The sequence below is a fragment of the Miniopterus schreibersii genome (genome assembly GCF_964146895.1).
Source record: "Miniopterus schreibersii genome assembly, chromosome: 18".
Classification (NCBI taxonomy): domain Eukaryota; kingdom Metazoa; phylum Chordata; class Mammalia; order Chiroptera; family Miniopteridae; genus Miniopterus; species Miniopterus schreibersii.
The window spans coordinates 6972781-6991021 of NC_138121.1; the positions used below are offsets into that span (position 1 = coordinate 6972781).

At 54.4% G+C, this 18241-nt stretch overlaps 2 protein-coding genes across 7 annotated transcripts; one reads left to right on the plus strand and one right to left on the minus strand.

Annotated features, from left to right (window-relative positions):
- The first annotated feature begins 339 nt into the window (after window positions 1-339).
- Window positions 340-6724, plus strand: ZNF526 (zinc finger protein 526). Of its 3 annotated transcripts, none has more exons than XM_081117565.1 (2): window positions 340-423; window positions 2412-6724. In XM_081117565.1, the coding sequence occupies exon 2, from the start codon at window positions 2429-2431 to the stop codon at window positions 4418-4420; it is 1992 nt and encodes a 663-aa protein (XP_080973691.1). In that variant the 5' UTR covers window positions 340-423; window positions 2412-2428; the 3' UTR covers window positions 4421-6724. The 3 variants fall into 3 exon arrangements, with proteins under 3 accessions (XP_080973691.1, XP_080973692.1, XP_080973693.1); XM_081117566.1 differs by lacking the exon at window positions 340-423 and adding an exon at window positions 1345-1429 and having other exon boundaries at window positions 2412-6718; XM_081117567.1 differs by lacking the exon at window positions 340-423 and adding an exon at window positions 2238-2323 and having other exon boundaries at window positions 2412-6718.
- A 414-nt stretch (window positions 6725-7138) lies between these two features.
- On the minus strand, window positions 7139-16327 carry GSK3A (glycogen synthase kinase 3 alpha). Of its 4 annotated transcripts, XR_013997498.1 has the most exons (13): window positions 15925-16303; window positions 15475-15567; window positions 14058-14245; window positions 12566-12649; window positions 12293-12403; window positions 10569-10699; window positions 10368-10474; window positions 9581-9678; window positions 9409-9504; window positions 8800-8986; window positions 8354-8446; window positions 7641-7816; window positions 7139-7347 (listed from the first exon to the last, which is right to left on the minus strand). XR_013997498.1 is itself a non-coding variant. In XM_081117568.1 (12 exons), the coding sequence occupies exons 1-12, from the start codon at window positions 16202-16204 to the stop codon at window positions 7743-7745; spliced, it is 1542 nt and encodes a 513-aa protein (XP_080973694.1). In that variant the 5' UTR covers window positions 16205-16327; the 3' UTR covers window positions 7139-7742. The 4 variants fall into 4 exon arrangements, 2 of the variants coding, with proteins under 2 accessions (XP_080973694.1, XP_080973695.1); XR_013997497.1 differs by lacking the exon at window positions 15475-15567; XM_081117568.1 differs by having other exon boundaries at window positions 7139-7816; window positions 15925-16327.
- Between the last annotated feature and the right edge of the window lie 1914 nt (window positions 16328-18241).

The following is an 18241-nucleotide window of genomic DNA, read 5'->3' on the forward strand; positions in this document are numbered from 1 at the left end:
AGTGTATCAGGCTCCAAAGCTGTGCTCTCCGAGATGCTCCAATCTCTTCAGCTATGAAATGACACCTCTGTCAAGGTCTCCCGCCGCCCAGTCCACTCCGCGGGCCCTGACTTTCCAGCCGTGGGCACTTCTCTCCACTTTCAGGCTTGGCAGAGAAGCGGCCCGGGAGAACTGCGCAGGCGCTCCTCGGAGCCCAGAGCCCAGCCCACAGGGAACAGTTGTGTGCGTGGAGAAACTCGCGGAGCCCCGCCTGAGCTTCAACACGCAGGCTCAAGGGCTCGGGCTCTACGCTGCCGGCTCTGATTGGCCGCCACGGGTAAGGGCGCCGCCCAATGGGAGGTGTGGATAGTGAGGGGTGCCGCACACCAGGAGCGGAGGGTCTGTGTCAAGAGCGGCGGGGGCTGCGGGAGGCAAGAGAGACAGGTGAGGGGCGCCGCGCCGTGGGGCAGGCGGGCGAAGAGAGCTCTGTGCCAACGGAGAGGGTGGAGGGAGAACGAAGGGGGCACAGGAGGTCGAAGAGCTCTGGGGCCTGCGCGATGGCGGGAGCGGCGCGGAGTGGAAGAAGAGCGCTCCTTCCTATGTGCCCTGGAGCATTGATAGAGCTCCCGCGGCGTGCAGGACCCAACGCTTAAGCTCGCGGTTCCCCGACACCTTGCAGGGAGCTCTTAGGTTGCTGAAGTGATATGTCTGTTCAGAGAAAAGGGATGTGTAGCTGTGCAGCGAGAAAGTTGAACTTCCAGGCCCCTGGTGGGTTCTTTCCTGGAAGGACTTACTGATATACTGTATAGAAAGCCCCCATTCCTCCCCACAATAGTTTACAGTCCAAGATTGGGAAGGGGGGGAATGTAAACGTGTAAGGTCCAAATGTTAGGTCTTTCGGATTCCCTTCTAGAGGGGCATTTACTGGGTGCCTGCTTTGCATAAGCCTTACACCAGGCACTGGTCCTGATCCTAGAGGAGTTCTCTGTTTGGAGTGGGGCTGTAAACAAGAAAAAATTAAACTCTGAAGCCCTGGCAACTCAAAAATTAGTGAGGGAGTTAAGGAAAGTTTAGCTCCTGGGCTTTTAGTGAATTATTTACTCAAGGAGCATTTATTGCGCACCAACTGAAAGCAGGGCCCTGTGCTGGACTGTTATTGTGGGAGTTCACAGTCTAATAGGAGTTGGTCTGGTGGGGAGGTGGAATGTGAACGGGACAGTTAAATTCTCAGGGCTTCACTTCCAGGAAGGAGCATTATTCATTCACTAAATATCTACTCAGTGCCTAATGCTAAGTATTGTTCTTGGCGCTGGAAATATATCAGTGGCGAACAGACTGAAATCCCTGCCCCCTGGGAGCTTAATATGAGCAAGGGTTATGTGCCAGGCTGTAAAACGAACTCCACCTGCCGTCTGGCACTACCAGATGAGTTGAAGAAGACATGGAGAAGGTAGGAATTGAACTTGGAAAATTAGCTGTTATGCTTGGGAGGGAGGGTCATTTGCTGAAGGGACCCTGAGCCCCTGCTATGTGAAAGGACCTGGGTTGGATTGAGCCCACGCATCTAGAAGGGGAGATGGGACACCTCCCTGGTCAGTGGTTTTATTGGTAACAACAGTCCCTATAATGAATCAGACCTGTCCTGCCTACAAGCTCATTGAGGAGCACAGAGACTTCATCCCAAGTTCATGATAATTGCTATGATAGAGGAGGCACTGGATACTATAGGAATCCCAAGATGGGGAGTGGCCACCAGCCTGAGGCTGTAGACATGTTGTCAGAAAAGGTTTCATAAAGAAAATGCTGGAGAGGAGTTTGCTAGACAAGAGGAGAGAACTTCCTTGGTAGAAGGAATAGCAGCTTCAAAGACCTAGAGTCCAAAAACATTTCTGGATAACTACAATGGTTCTGTCTAGCCTTTATCAAGTACCAGGGACTTTGTGGTCAGTACTACTTTTAGCCCCATTTCACAAGTGAGAAAACAGTCTGAGAGAGGAAGTAGTGGAGCTGAGATTCAAGCCCAGAGCAGTCTGGTTCTAGGCCTGGGCTCTTAATCTCTTTGCTTTGCTGCATCTCTGTGTCTCCATGTAGAAGGAAGAAAGGTGCTGCACAGAGAGGGAACTGCACAGGCAAAGGCCAAGAGGCCCGAAAAGAAATGTGTTCTCAGAAAGGGTGCAACTGCCCTCTGGGTAAGAAGGGCAGTGTCAGAGGCCAGACTGAGGAGGGCTGTCTCTCTCCTGCAGATGTCTGGCCACCATGGGACATGTGTCAGCTTCAGAGTCACAGGCTCATTGAAGACTGAGGAATAAACACTGGATCTAGTCTCAGCGACTGACAGAGGCTAGTGAGTGACAGGATGGGCAAAGGAATTCCTGAGACATCCCCCCTCCCCATGGATTCCTGGTGTCTCACCAGCTCCCTTCTTTCTCCAGGCACTGACTTCCCCACAATGGCAGAGACAGCTGAGATGGCCGAGATGCTGACACAGATATCACCAGGGGCAACAGAGATGTCAGTACCAACATTTGGGGAGATATCAACCGAGGTGACTGAGATGAAACCTGGGGAGGCCCTTGCCTCATCCCTCTTTTTCCAACACCACCAGTTCATGTGCTCTGAGTGTGGCAGCCTCTACAACACACTGGAGGAAGTCATCTCACACCAGGAGCAGCATGTGCCCACTGTCACAGAGGAGGAGGCACTGACCACCCAGGACGCTGGCCTGGAGCCAGAGCTAATGCCAGGTACTGAGGATGGGCCTTTCCAGTGTGGTGAGTGCAGCCAGCTCATCCTCTCCCGAGGTGAGCTTCTGGCCCACCAGGACTCCCACCTGCGGGAGTCTGCAAGTCAGATCCAGTACCAGTGTGGGGACTGCCAGGAGCTGTTCCCCTCGCCTGAGCTGTGGGTGGCTCATCGGAAGGCCCAGCACCTTTCTACTGCAGCAGCCAGACCACCAGTGCCGCCACCTCCCCCTCCCCCGCCCCCAGCACCACCCCCTCGATCCCCTGCTCCACCCGGAGTCAAGATGGAGCCCTATGAGTGTCCTGAGTGCTGTACCCTCTGTGCCACCCCTGAGGAATTCTTGGAGCATCAAGGCACCCACTTTGACTCCCTAGAGAAAGAGGAATGCAATGGGCTAGAGGAAGATGAGGATGAAGATGATGAGACAGAGGAGGAGGAGGAGGCACTGGCAGCAGAGGTTGGTGACGATGCCATAGGGAGGGACAAGTCCACAGCTCCCCGAGCCCAGAGCTGTGGGGATTGTCCCCAACACTGGACCTCAGCAGGGGCACGCCGGCGGCACCGGCGGGCATCCCATGGCCCAGCACCAACAACCCACCCCTTCTGCTGCAGCCAGTGCCAACGCAGCTTCAGCTCAGCAAACCGTCTGCTGGCTCATGGGCGGGCCCATGTGGGTGGCACACACGAGTGTACCACCTGTTTCAAGGTCTTCAAGAAAGCAGCCTCACTGGAGCAGCACCTGCGGCTGCACCGAGGGGAAGCCCGCTACCTCTGCGTGGACTGTGGCCGTGGCTTCAGCACAGAACTCACTCTGGTGGCCCACCGGCGGGCCCACACTGCCAACCCATTGCATCGCTGCCGCTGTGGCAAGACATTCAGCAACATGACCAAGTTTCTGTACCACAGGCGCACCCACGCCGGCAAGAGCGGGGTGCCCCCCACCACAACAGGAGCCTCCCTGACTCCAGCTGAGCCTGTGCCGCTGCCACGGCCCCCCACCCCGCCTGCCCAGCTGCCCTGCCCACAGTGCTCCAAGTCCTTCGCCTCAGCCTCCCGCCTCTCCCGGCACCGGCGTACAGTCCATGGGCCCCCTGAGCGGCGACACTGCTGTGGGGTTTGTGGCAAAGGCTTCAAGAAGCTTGTCCATGTGCACAACCATCTGCGGACACACACAGGCGAGAGGCCCTTCCAGTGCCACTCCTGTGGCAAGACCTTTGCTTCTCTGGCCAATCTCAGCCGCCACCAGTTGACCCACACAGGCGTGCGTCCCTACCAATGTCTGGACTGTGGCAAGCGCTTCACACAAAGCTCCAACCTGCAACAGCACCGGAGGCTGCACCTGCGGCCCGTGGCCTTTGCTCGAGCACCCCGCCTTGCCATCCCCGGTCTCTACAACAAGAGCCCCTACAACTGCGGGACATGTGGCCGCTGGTTCCGTGCCATGGCGGGCCTACGCCTGCATCAGCGGGTCCATGCTCGAACACGGACGATGACACTGCAGCCCAGATCTCCACCTCCTGCCCCACCCCCGCCCCCCCAGCCTCAGCAGACTATCATGTGCACTGAGCTTGGGGAGACCATTGCCATCATCGAAACGTCCCAGCCACTGGCACTTGAGGACACACTGCAGCTGTGCCAGGCAGCCCTGGGGGCCAGTGAAGCCAGCGGGCTGTTGCAGTTGGACACAGCCTTCGTGTGACACAGCTAGGAGCAACAATAAGAGTTTGGTTGCAGCAGCAAGTGTGGACACCTCTGGGAAGAGAGGGGACCACCCCCTGGCAAACCCACCCCAGTGGGTGCCAGTATCCACCCTGGCCTCTTACCCACTGACTCCTCAGGACAGCCCTGCCAGGTTTCTCATCACCTTTCTCTGCCTGAGGGGAAACTGAAGCTCTGAGATGTGATATGATCTGTCCCAGGTCACCCTGCAAAGTGGGGTTTGCCAAGGTTTTTGCATCACCCTGCTACCCAGCAACATCAGGTAACCTTTCCTGAGCCCCGGCCATGTGCTCAGGTATGTGCCCCATACATCTTCAGGTACTTTGCTATCCCCCCAGCTCTAGCCTTTCCTGGACTCTCAGCACCCGGGACTCAGCTCTACCTGGAGGAGGAAGACACTGACTTCTCTGGGCTTCCTTAGTCTCACTTTTAACGATGTGGAAAGAAACCTATAGGTGCCCAGGTGCTCAGCTGCAGACATAGTAATGCTGGAGACCAGGAATGAGTCAGACACAGGCTCTGCCCAGGACGCCTGCAGTGTGATAGGTGCACACACACAAGTATAGATGGCCTTGCTCTCTAAGTGTGTCTTGTTGATTCTTTCAGCTTGGATGTCCTAAGGCCTCCTTCCTGAGTGCTGAGCGATGGTTGGGGCAAAAGACAAGTCGCCTCTGCTCTGCCCAAGGCACAGACAGATCTCAGCACCAGGTTCCTCAGGGTTGCAATGGGGATGTATATGGACAGTGGGTCCCAGAGCAGGGAACAAAGCTTGGTGGTGTGAGATCTGAAGTCAGACGCTTTCTAGAGGAGGTGGGAATCTGCTAGCAGAAGAGGAGAGCATTCTAGGCAGACAGCACGGAGAGTGAGTTCTTAGTATACTTGGAGACCGTCCAGTTATTCACAACTCAGTAACAGCGAACATTTGACCCCTAGCGGTGGCAGGCACCGCAGTTACCACTATACATGTGTTGTCCTCCCAAAGGGCCTGTGAGGTGATCTCAGAATTATCCAGATGAGGAAATGGGCAGAGTTCTCCCTGGGTTACAGCACATATACTAAAATTGGAACATTACAGAGATTAGCATGACCCCTGCTCAAGGATGACACACAAATTCATGAAACGTTCCATAGGAAAGAAAAAGAAAAAAAATGGGCAGAGACTTGCCCAAGGTCTCACAGCTAGGCAGAGGCATTGCTGAGGTTTGCACTTAGGGGGTCCCTTCAGCCCACTGCCATAACCAGTGCTATTGATTGTGACCTGAAACCCTTGCAGGGGCTGGGGGCTCAGAGAATTCATTGTAACTGGAGGAAAGGTGAGCCAGTGTCACAGAGCAGTTGGGGTCTGAGGGGTCTTTCAAAAGATCAAAGGTCTTGGGAGCAGGAAGGGATCCTCAGGTGACAATCCTTCCCTCTCTAAACGGATGATACAAGGCAGGTCAGGCCGTGAGGCAGGCTCCTCCCAGACCTCTGCAGATCCAGGTGCTCAGGCAGATGAGGCAGAATGAAGCAGGGCTGTGAGTTGTATGGGACAGAGGGCTAGACCTGGGAAGGCCTTGAAAGCGGGACTAAGTTGGGGAAGTGTGAGGAGGGGTGGGTTCTAACTGGGGGTTAGGGCTCCCTGGGGTCAGGGTGGGGCGATAGGGAAAACTGAAGATGGTCCAGGAGGGAGAGAACAGGCCAGAGCTGGGCATAGGCCATGGGGATGTGAGGAGGGGGACCTCATGGCTGACCAGATGTATCAAAGAGGAAGGGGTCCCCAGGAGCCCCACCATGGGTCCCCTCACCCAGCCTAGCCTTTCTTCTCTCCTCTGGTTCATGTGCTTTATGTATTCATCATACATGCTCAGCACCATCTGACCCCAGCATGTTTTCTACGCTAAAGAAAAAACCAGGCTCTCTGCCTCAACCTTCCTTCTCAGGGGTGTCACTTCCCAGCATCCCTAGGAAGTGGTCCCTAGGTGCCCTGTTTGAGACCTGGGATTGAAGGCTTGAGGATCTGCTAGGGTTTGGGGACGGCACCTCTGCCCCCATGCATGCCCACTAAGAGTCTACATCAGGCCCTGGCTAGTGTTGCTAAGTGGCTAAAGCATCACCCTGCCTATCGAAGGGTCTCAGGTTCAATTCCTGGTCATGGACAGATACCTGGGTTACAGGTTCAATCCCCTACCCTGGTTGGAGTACATGGAGGAGGCAACCAATCGATGTTCTTCTCTCTCTTTCTCCCCCACTTCCTCCCTCCCACTCTCTCTAAAAATAAATGGAAAAATATTCTCGGGTGAGGATTAACAAAAAAAAAAAAAAAAGAGTCTGTATCGGACTGTTTTGTGTCCCCCGGACCCTGAAGCAGCAGGCAGCAGGAGCTGAGACAGCTCTTTGTTCAAGTCTTGACCCTGCCACTTACACTCTATGGCCATGAACTCTCTGAGCCTCAGTTCTCCCTCCCTAGGTGGAAACAGATGGTCTGCACTGGGTTCAGGGGACAGGCTCCTCCCAGGCCTCTGTAGCACATAAGCCAGACCAGTTCACCCTCACACAAGAAGGTTGGGCACCTCAGCCAGGATCCAGATTTAGGCCTTAGATGGCCCAGCTTGCGTTCACTCTACCCTGTCCCCCTGCCTGAGATAGAGCCCACTCCTGTCCCAGGACAGCCCACCAGGTACCTCCCTCACCTCTGTAGAAAAAGGCAATCAGACAGAAGCAGGTTTTCATGCCAATAATTTATTGAACGGAGGTCTGTACACAGGCAAACCTTACTGTGGAAACTAAGACATCAGGATCCCCCTACTACCCCTACCCCGGCCCTCCAGGGTGGGGAGAGGAGGGAGGAGACCTTAGGGCAGAGGACAGGAGGGGGACACAGCTGAAGGAGGGGGAGGAGCCAGGTTGGACGGTGCGAATCGACGTTTTCTTTAAGAAAAAAATTATAACAATCTATTTACACCCGGGGCAAGGAAAGAGAAGAGGAGATGGGCTGGTCTGGTTCTATTTACAAGGGACACAGGAGAGGAGGGTGGGTTGGAGGAGGTGGAGGCCTGGGGGGAGGGAAGGGGGCCAAGGGGTAGGAGGTCCTCCTGCCCCCAACCCCATCCATCCTTCCTTCTCTTCCCTCCCCACAACCAGTTGAAATCCTCTTAAAAAGCCCACCACAGGGGTGAGGCTGGTGACGGAGGGACAGGAGGAGGGAACAGGGACTCATTTACCTCTGCCCTCTAGTCTAGGGGCCGAGCCAGGGCAGGAGCTATGCGACCCCCTTTCCCAGCTCCACCTGGGGCTCCCAGATGGAAGGGTAGTTGGCAGGGCCCTCAGGAGGAGTTAGACAGGGGAGCTGTGGCATCAGTTGACTGCCATTCTGAGCCGGTCTGAGTCTCACTTAAAGCTGAAGAGGAGGAAGGAGCAGACCAGTTAGCCTTTGCCTTTCAAACCCCCAACCCCCACAAGCAGGAAGTTGGTGTGAAATGCTACATTAGAAATTGAGAGCTGTCACTTTAGGTCCAGGGTTGCAAACCCAAATGCCAAAGGGCCAGGCTAGTTACTGAGTGGCTCACCAGAGAGCCAGGTGCCAACTCAAAGGGCCTGAGGAAAGGCAGGCCCACTGCTGTCCCATCTGGTTTTCTTCCCCAAGAGCAACAGGAAAACCGGATTTGTACATGAAATGGCCCCAATTTTTAAATGTGGGCAACAAATTCAACTGTTTATCTGTGCAAGCCAAACATATATCTTTGGTTTTCCAAGTTAGCATTTCAACACAAACGTAGGCAATAATGCTCGACACAAGTGGCCATTCGCATGTTGTAAAATATACTTTCTAAACCATCAAACTGTCAGCAATTTTTAAATACCTACAGGAAATTTAGGAGCTGTGAAAATCGTCCCCTTCCCCCCTGCTGAAAAATGCTGCTCTGCCCTGACTTACCTTGTGAGGATGGAGTGAGGGTGGCAGTGCCCGCCGGGGACCTCAAGTGAGGAGGGATGAGAATGGCGTTGAGAGATGGTTGGATGGAGAGTTCTAGAGACAGGAATGGACATGCCTGGTCAGAGGGCAGGGCATCTGCAGACCCAGATGGAGTTAGAAAGGGGCACTGAATGGGGACCCAGCTCTTGGCAAGGCCAGGTGTTTGCAGACACGTGTAGCCACCAAATACTTTATAGAAAAAACTAAAGAGCCTAGCATAGGAGATCACAGGGTGCAGGTGAATCAGGTTTGGGTCTCCCTGAACTGGGGGGGGGGGGCCCTCTCCCAAGCCCCAGGAGTTCCTTGTTGCCCACCCTCAGCTCCCCACTCCTGTCTTCAACTCCAAGGTCTTCTCCACAATCACTGGCTGCCCCTCCAGTGCCCCAGATCCCAGGCTGTGCCCTCACCACCGGGACTGAAATTGAAGAGGGGGGGAAGCGAGCGGTTGTTGGGGAGCTGGATTCCGTGACATCGCAGTTCATCAAAGAAGCTGTGGGCACAGGCTTCCAGTGGAGAGAGCCTCGAGGACGGTGTATACTCCAGCAGGCTAGAGCAGAGTGCTATGGCCTCGGGTGGCGTTCGAGATTTGAACACCTGGGGAGAAGGAGGGGCAGAAGTCACAAGGATGATAGGTCCTGGGCACTTGCATATTCCTGCACCTCACTGCCGCAGTGCCCGCAGCAAATGTGACTGCCTGCCTCCCACAAACTCACTTTCCAAATGAGGAAACTGAGGCACAAACACTGAGGGGAGCTCAGTTTGTATCGGGTGAGCAGCTCACCAAGTCCCATGACTATATGGGCTCTGCTATAAGTCTGTTTCCCCACTAGAAAAGTGGGGCTCCTGAATCTACTGTGGGTCCTTCAACTTTCATATTACTGGAAATTCCATAAACTGAAATCTAATGAAAGTTACTGACCCACTCCCACACCATGACTCTGTAGCCAGATCCCCAGACCAGTTGGCCTCCAATGGGGACCTCAGCCATGCTGCCTGAGCCCCTAGCCCTGCCGCACCTTTGTCCAGGGGTGAGCTTTAATCTGTGGGAACTTGAACTCCGTGTAGTTGGGGTTCATTTCTCGGATCTGTTCCCGGGTTGGTGTTCCCAGCACCTGTAGGAAAAAGAAGGGTCTGAGCCAAGACCCCTATCGCTTAGCCCCACCCCTGCCCACCTGGCTCTGCCCTCACCTTGATGATCTCCACCAGCTGGTCTACCCCACTGTCCCCAGGGAAAATGGGCTGGCCCAGGAGAAGCTCGGCCAGTACGCAGCCAGCTGACCACACATCTGAAGAGGAAATGGGGAAGGGTCAGAGCTACCATGACCATCCTCTTACAAACGCTTCTGTCTCTTATGATCAGAGAGGAGGCGCCTTGTTTAGGGTCATAGTTTAGGAACCCTGGAGCCTGACTTTGAACCTCCAGGTCTGCCTGACTGCGCTGCACTCTCCCCCTTCCAGGTCTGTACCTTAAGCCCTGCAACAGGAATTCACACCTAAGGACCAGGCAATTTCCTCACCGCTGACGCATGTTCTCTTTCAAACCCTTCACACCCTCTCCTCATGCCTGGAAGATAGCAATGTCCCCACCAACTAGTAGGGACACAGAGGCCCAGTGAGCAGGTCACACCTTCATAGCCCCGCCTCAGATTCCCTCAGGGTCATCATCAGCCACTCCCCATGGATGAGAAGAGAGAGCTGACTGGGAGATTCCAGAGTCAGTATGGACTCTGGAGTTGGGTGAGCTTTCAAAGCCCAACCCTGCCATCCCAGCAGTGTGACTGCGGGCAGGTGGCCTCACCGCTCTAAGCCTGAGACTGCTCATCTGTAAAGGAGTGTACAACAGCATCACCCTCCTAAATTTGTGAGGACTGCATAAAAGAATAGAAATTAAACTTTTATTGCCAAACCTGGCACACACAACACTCAAAAACTGCCCTGACTGCCATCCCCACCCACAGCCTCCCATAAGTCTGACCGATGGATGAGGTGTAATCAGTGGCTCCAAAGATCAGCTCTGGGGCCCGATAGTAGCGAGAACAGATGTAGGAGACGTTGGGCTCCCCCCGGACCAGCTGCTTTGCACTGTGGGAAGAGGTAGGCAGGAATAAACACAAGACACGGGTCGGAGTCCCTCCTTGCCCTTTCAGCCACCCAACACACCCCAGGTCGGGCGCACCTGCCAAAATCACAGAGCTTGAGGACAGCAGTGTCAGGGTCCACCAGCAGGTTCTGGGGCTTGATGTCGCGGTGACACACGCCCTGGGAGTGGATGTAGGCCAAGCTCCGGAAGAGCTGGTACATGTATACCTGGGACAGGAAGAGAACAGAATTCCAGCCCAGCTCTCCCCACAGCATGGCACTGCTCCACCTCTTGGCCTGAAGAGCCATTCCAGACCCTGTCTCCCACTTGAAAATTCTTCCGTTGCCCCTTGGTTCTCAAACTTTAGTGTGCACCAGAATCACTTGGAGGCCTTAGTGAAATAGGGACTGCTGGGCCCCACTCCCAGAGTTTCTGATTCAGTAAGTTCAGGATGGGGCTTTTCCAACAACTCCCAGTGCTGGTGCTGGTCCACTCTGTGAGTACTGCTTCAACCCCATACTTCAGCAGAAGCCTGATGAATAACACAGAGACATCAGGAAGGCCTTGTTTTATAGGCACTCAGCTCCCCCAGATCCACTGGTTGGAAGAAGGGCTCAGCCTCCTTTATCCACCAGTCAAACTGCCCACAAGCAGCCCCTCTCCAGCTGGGTTTTCCTGCCATGCTCCCATCCCACTGACTAACTAGAACCTAAGTGCCAAGAGAGCAGTGATCTTTATGTTTTCATCACTGCCTTGCAGGGCCTGGCAAGCAGTAACTACTGAGGCCTACTTCCTGGGCCCCCTTCTCCTCTACTCCTGCTGCCCTTAGCCAGAGATACCACTTCCTCACCCTGTACCTGGTCTCCTCCCAGAAGCCTTCCTTGACCCTTCTTGCCCCAAAGCAGGCAGGGCTGGGGGCCTTCTGTGTTTCCAGAATTCCCTGTGCTCCTTCTAGGAAGCCAGCTGCTAGTAGTTTTATAGTTCTCTGTGATGACACCTGTCTACCCTGCTACCTGAGAAGCTTCAAGGGCAAGGCCTGGGTCTTAGTCAACTGGGCCGCTGAAATTGCTCATTGCTGGGCCTGACACACAGGCAGCCACAGGACAGTCACCAAACCAGAGAACTCCCCTCCTGGGAGGCAAGGTCCCATAGCACCAACCACTAGTAGAGCCCTGTGGCTCACCAGGAGGAGCAACTGGGACCTCAAGCAACCTCAAGCAAACTTGGACCTACCCACCTCATCCCAATGCAGCAGACTGCCCCAGCCTCTGTTCTCCACATCATCACTAGGCTCGCTCGCTCATTCATTCACTCATTCATTCATTCAAACACCTGCTGAGGGATAGGAACACCCAAGGCTCAGCACCAAGCACTGGGGAATGAACTGCAGAAGTGATGGAGGAAGGTGCCTGCTTTCCTGGCTCTGTGGACCTTAACCTTCCTCCAGCCCCACCTCCTTCCCACTCCTCTGCCAGACTTCAGTGGGTACCCCTCTGTATTCTCTGTCACCACCATCTGATTCTGAGCTACTTCCTCCAACACCACTGGTGTCACTGCGCTCCCAATATAGACCCAAGCAGGAACCTTGCAGCCTCCCCCCAACCCTGGTGAGTCTGCCTCCCCGATTCAATAAGGCCTCAGGTTGGGCTGCCCTGCATTTGGCGAGCTCCAGCTCTGGGGGTATGGGGACAAGAGCAGGGAACATGAGACCTCCAAAGACCAACACAAACTTGGAGAACAAGGGAACCCACAGAAGGCAGGAGGGTCCAGAGCCCCTAGCTTTGTGGGCCTGGGCCCCAGCAGCCTGCCTGCCGGCCCACCTTGACATAGATGATAGGGATGGTCAACTTGGCCTTGGTGAAATGGCGGGCCACCCGGTACACCGTCTCGGGCACATACTCCAGCACCAGATTTAGGTAAAGCTCATCTTTCTGTGGAGAGCAAAGGAGAGGTGTGAGGCATCGTTAAGAAAGAACTTATAAGGACGGGGGGATGGAAGGTTTGGGGAAAACCGGGCAAGGACTAGCAGTCATGAGAAAGGCAGGAAAACAAGTGGAGTGAAGGTGAAGGACTCCCCCCACCAGAGGTCTCACCTTCTCCCCACTGGAGTAGAAAAAGTATCTCAGCCTCACGATATTGCAGTGGTCCAGCTTCCGCATAATCTGAAGCTCTCGGTTCTTGGGGGCAAAGGGAGAGGGCCTCAGAAAACCACCAGCTCTCTTTGCCTCCCCTCCCTAACACCCCTCACCACAGCCTACTCCCCCATTCCTGCCAACAGAGCTAGGCAATTACTACTCCCTGTGTCCCGGCTCCCAGACCCCTCTGGGGCAGCCCCTAATTCATCCCCAATGCATCCCCCTCACACACAAGCTGGAGGCCTCTGGGCTAAACCCAGACCACAGATGTGCTTTCTGTAGCCCACTTTTTAAAATGTTTATTGCTGATATTTGAGAATCAAATGACTTAATAATCAAATCAAATCAGCCCAGTTTTGCGGCTTCTCTTGAAAAATCAGATGATGTGGCCGCATAAGGCTCTCCTCCCTGCATGGCACAAGCAACACCTGACAAGTAGTGGCCATCCAGTTCACCCTAGTCCCCACTCTTCCCTATTGTTCCCCTGGACGTATCTGGGCCCTTGAACCCTGGCTTGGATCCTGAGTCCCAGACTCCAGGTTTCCAATTCTCATCTTCCCAAAGAGGACCCAGCCCCAGCCTCTTCCCAGAAGGCCCAGTCTCAGCATTCTTCCCTGTTCTCTGTTCCCCTCTGGAGCCTCAAAACTCCCCACCCTCAGATCCTTCTCACTTCTAGGACTCAACATTAATCAAATTCTGACAATACCCTGGAGCTCCTCCTGCCCGAGACTACTCGCTGCCAGGACCCAGGGCCTGACCTGTTTCCCTCCCAGCACAGCCTCACTTCCACGTCCAGATTAGCCTAGCCTCTAAAATGCCATCCCTTCCAACATCAGTTATCCCTTGAATTCCACTCCTCCATCTCCTTCTCGTTTCCTGGGTATCCACTAGTTCGTAGGGCAACACTGTATGAATGGACACCCCTTCTTCAGGAGTCCAGAGCCCCACACCAAGGCGCATGGTTTAGTGAGCACTGGGCAGGTTGGAATCCACCCTGCAATTGCCAAGCACCAAGGGCAGAGTGAGACCTTTGCACACACTTCAACCTCACCAGCTCCCGTTCTCTTCTGAGCAGAAGCTTAACTTAGTGATTAAGTTAAGATGGAGAGCTAGGGAATCAGAATCTAGTCTTGACCTCTGGCAATTCTCTGAGTCTCAGTTTCTGGTTTCTGCTTACCTAAAATGGGAATGACAACAGTGCCTACACCTCCACGCAATCTTTATGTAAATTAAACATGAACTTGCCTGCAAAAGCACTTTCAAAGAGCCAAAGGCCAATAAACTGTCAGCTCTGGGCCTTCCTGGAACCTACCTTCCTATCTTCCACACAACTCACTCCCTTCTTTCTCCCTTCTCCTCTGGCCCATGCTCAGATCCCCCAGCTCTTGCTGGGGCTCTCACACCAGTCATGCCTAGTTAAACCTCCTTGTTCCCATTCCCCCCAAGCTACCTTGAACCTCTTGTCCTGGAGAACCTTCTTGATGGCTACCAGTTCCCTGGTCTCTGCCAGCCGTGCCTGGTACACAACCCCAAATGAGCCATTGCCAATCACTTTGATGTCTGTGTAAGCCACCTCCTGGGAGCGCTCCGGGCCTTGGCCTAGAGTGGCTACCACAGTGGTCACCTTCCCGCTGTCACCTGGGGAACAAACGAGACACAAAATCCACTGACCTTTCCCCTCTGGCCACCACCCTATCCTGGGGCTATGGAGGGGAGAGGAATCTCCATAGGAAGCTCTCTGGGGCCTCTTTGTCCCTCGTTCCTTGTCCCTCCTCCCATATAGGAAGATACTGACACCTAAACTTCTTGCTGACCCCTAATCTCCACTTCTATAAGCAGCAAACCATTGGGTCCTCTTGGACTGGAGAGACAATGACACTGAGATAATGAATCCACCCGAGCTCGCTGCCCTCTGGCCCTGCCTGACTGGGGAAAGCATGACCTAACCTCTCCCACTTGAGAGAGCAGTAACCCTGAGGTACTTCTACTTTAGGAAAGCACTAACCTTCCTCACAGCTCAGGAGAGGGTGACCTCTACGTCCTCCCTGGTGGAGCTGGAAAGTTCACCACTGGTTTTTGGTGACAGAAATAAATGACTCCTCCTGGCATGAGTCCTAGTGCCCTGACTCCCTTTTGGGGGACAATCAGTTCTTACCCAAATACTTTGAGGTAGAGAAGGCACTGACCTGAACTCATCTGTGTGGTCCAAAGCCCCAGACCCCTTCCTGCATGTGGGTGATCCTTAATAGATAAGCACTAAATTGAGACTGGTGAATCTGATCTCTATGATCAGGGGGCTAGCCCTGCCTCAATGCTTCGTAGGAAAACTAATTCCTAGTTCCAGTCTCTGAATGGCAGCAAAGTGTGGTGGCGTTCTTTGGTGATAGTGACACCTTTTCTTCAGGGAACTGATGAAAGGTTCCCCAAAGAAAAGGGGTCACTGATGAGTCAAATCCATTATGAGGGACCAGTTGACACCTTCTTTTGGAAGAGGTGATCCTACATAGCTATTTTTCCAGAGCCAATGATACCACACCTCAGAATAATAAAAAGGGTACAACCCAGATCCATATGCATGGGGAACTAGGACCCTTGTCCACCCCCATTCCATTTCTGTAAAAAAAGACCCACCAAGCCATGTTTTTTGTAGAACAGTGACTATGACTTGGTCCGAAGGGTATGCTGACTCCCAATCTGTCCTTATTTCTAAGAAGTAGCAACTATTAATTTCCACCATTGGGAGTACAAATCTACACATTACAGACAGGTAATGATACCAAGCCTGTGCTTTAAAGGGCTAGATGACCTGAGTACCAGGTTTGGAAAGCTGTAGCCCTGTTCTTTGGAGACACAGTAAACCCAATTACCTGCTTCTAAGTAATATGCACTCCAGATCCCCATCTTCTGAAGAGAAGCAAATTCAGCTCCCCCCTTTTCGGTGGTGGTGATTTTATGTTGTTCTGTTTGGGAACAATAACCCTTGAGCCCCATTTGTAAGCAACGATGACCCCTGATCCTGTTCTCTAATGGATTGGCAACGTCAGATCCCTGTTTTCAAGCCTCAAGGACCCAAGATCTCGGTACTAGAAGAACAGGAACCAGTGACCCCCGTTTCTTTGAGGATTATTAACTCTAATCCTAAACTACAAGTGACGGTAACCCCTTAAATCCTTCTCTTGGAGGGGGAGAGCCGAGACCCCAGTCTTGGACGGCAATGACCTCGAGCTCTTATCTGGACATATGGAAGAATCCGATCGATGATTGAGAGATTTCAGGAACCCTGATCTCCACCCACCACCGACACCGCTAGTACTCACGGCCCAGCTTCACTCCGGGCGGCGGGAAGCTGGTGCCCGCGCTGGGGCCGCTGCTGCCTCCTCCGCCGCTGCCGCTGGGGCCACCCCCGGAGCTCGAGGCCCCCACGCCCCCACCCATGGCTCCGACTGACACTTTCCCGCCGCTGCTGCCGCCCGGGCCGGAGGCCGAGCCCCCGGGGCCGCCGCCACCGCCGCCGCCGCCGCCTGGCTCCGCGAACGAGCTGGTCCGCGGCCGGCCCGAGCCCACAGGGCCGCCCCCCGAAGGCGCGCCGCCGCTCATGGCGCCGAGCGCAGGCCCAGGCCGCGGGGCTCGGGCTGCCCGGGCTGCCGCCGCCTTTCCCGGCCTCTGGCCTCTTCCAGGCCGCGCCGCTCGGGCTCCGGCTCCGGCCCAGCGCCCGCCGCGGGGCACGCCGGGAGATGCAGTCCGCCTCCCCTCTCGCCGCCGTCACCACCCTCGGCCTGGAGAAAGCCGTGTGGCACGCCGGGAAATGGAGTCCGCAAAGGCCTCAGAGTAGACCGCGGGGATGATGAACCGCGCTACACGTCAGGGAATAGAGTCGTTGGCAATAAGTCAGTCGACTGCGTGCACGGCGGACCCTAAAGTACTTTGGAAAGCTGAGTCAAAGTCGCACATTCACTCCACTGCGGCAACGGTGAGCCGCCCGGTGTGCCTCAGAAACCTAGTTGCAGCCACTCCGTCAATGACCTGACGCACGCCGGGAAACCGAGTCCAGTCGCTCACTGAGTCTATTGGCTGTATATGACTACGGGAGCCAGATGCACTCTGGGAAATTGAGTCTACGTAGGAGGACCCGCAGATATCGGGCCGTGAGGCAAGCCGGGAAATGGAGTCATCGCCACGCCCTCACTGCATTGCAGGTGTAAAGAGATTCCCAAAGCACGCCGGGAAATGGAGTCCGGGGTGATCCCTAAACCCTAAGTGGATACTGCAGTTCCGGAGACAAGCTAGGAAATGGAGTAGATACAGCGTTCCTCCTCCTTCGTAAGCTAGGCCGCAGTTCCTGCCGGGATATGTAGTCAACACCCAGACTTCGGAGCAGTTGCTACAGCTAGCCCTTGTGTCTTCTGGGAAATGGAGTTCAGGACAGCCTTCCTATTGACTGAGGTGAGGGATCTACCGTGAGCCCAAAGCATGCTGGGGAATAGGCCACACCGTCTCCTGACCCGGTGGGACAGACTGCCTACACTTGCAGTAGAGTGGTGTCTGAAGGGTACCTTCGGGAAAGAGTAAGCGAAAGGTGAAAGACGGCAGTTCCCTGTGGATACTGAAGAGTGTTTCAAAGCCGCCTTCTCCGACCCCAGGCCCTAAGAAAGAGCCTAAGTCTACTAAGGGGCTACAGGAAAATGGAAACCAAGTTCCAAGTTTCCAAAAATAGGGAAGGAAAAACTCCCTGCAAACGGTTTGGGAAACAAAGTTCCCGGCGGTTGCTCAGAACAATAGTCTTCGGATACTAGTTTTTTTTTTAGCATTGAGGGTTACACCAGAAGGTCGAGCCGAGCGTTAAAAAACAAAATACAATTTGCCTTAAACCCCCACTCAGCTTTTTGCGTCCGCCTGCTTCCTATATTACAGAATCTCGGAGGGCCCAAACAAGGAAGCCGGCTGCTAGGAGTAGCCTAGGGTTTTGTGCACGTATTAAGTCTCCCCATTTATCGATTCATACCCGGAAGGACAGCAGCACCAAAGGGAGTTCGTGAGTGTGTGTGTCCCGGAAATACTTGGAACTAGAATGAAATCACCCTCAAGCCCCTCCTGCCTCGTGGAATGATGGGAAATGCACTCTCTAGATGTCACTTTAATCCGAGCCTGTGGTCATACTATCCTGCCCTCTCTGAAGTCTGGAGAAAGTCTGTTCCTGACTGCAATTCCCAATGGACGCAGACCCACGGGGCGGAACGGACGGTAGCACCGAAGCCTTTTCGGACTACATTAACCAAAAGGCAAAGCGCGGACACACTTTCGCTCCCTTCTCAATGAAAGCGGCAGAATCACGCACAGCCTGGAGCAGGTGTTTTGGGGAGTTGTAGTTTCTTAGCAAGACGGTGCCTGCTGCCCTCTGACGGCAGCTCTGAGTCGAAAAGCAAAAATCTGAGTCAAGCCCCAAAGCCTGGGAAATAATCCTACACTGCACCGAGAAGGCTCAGAAGGGCGGCTGAGCCGGGCGGGATAGCGGCGGTTACTTAACGGCCAGAACCCCTAGGACATGCGCAGTAGGCTGCGCGTAGGCAACCGCCACGAGGGCATTAGGATACGTGGGAGTCTGGGGGAGCCTGAGGGAATCTTAACCCGGGTATT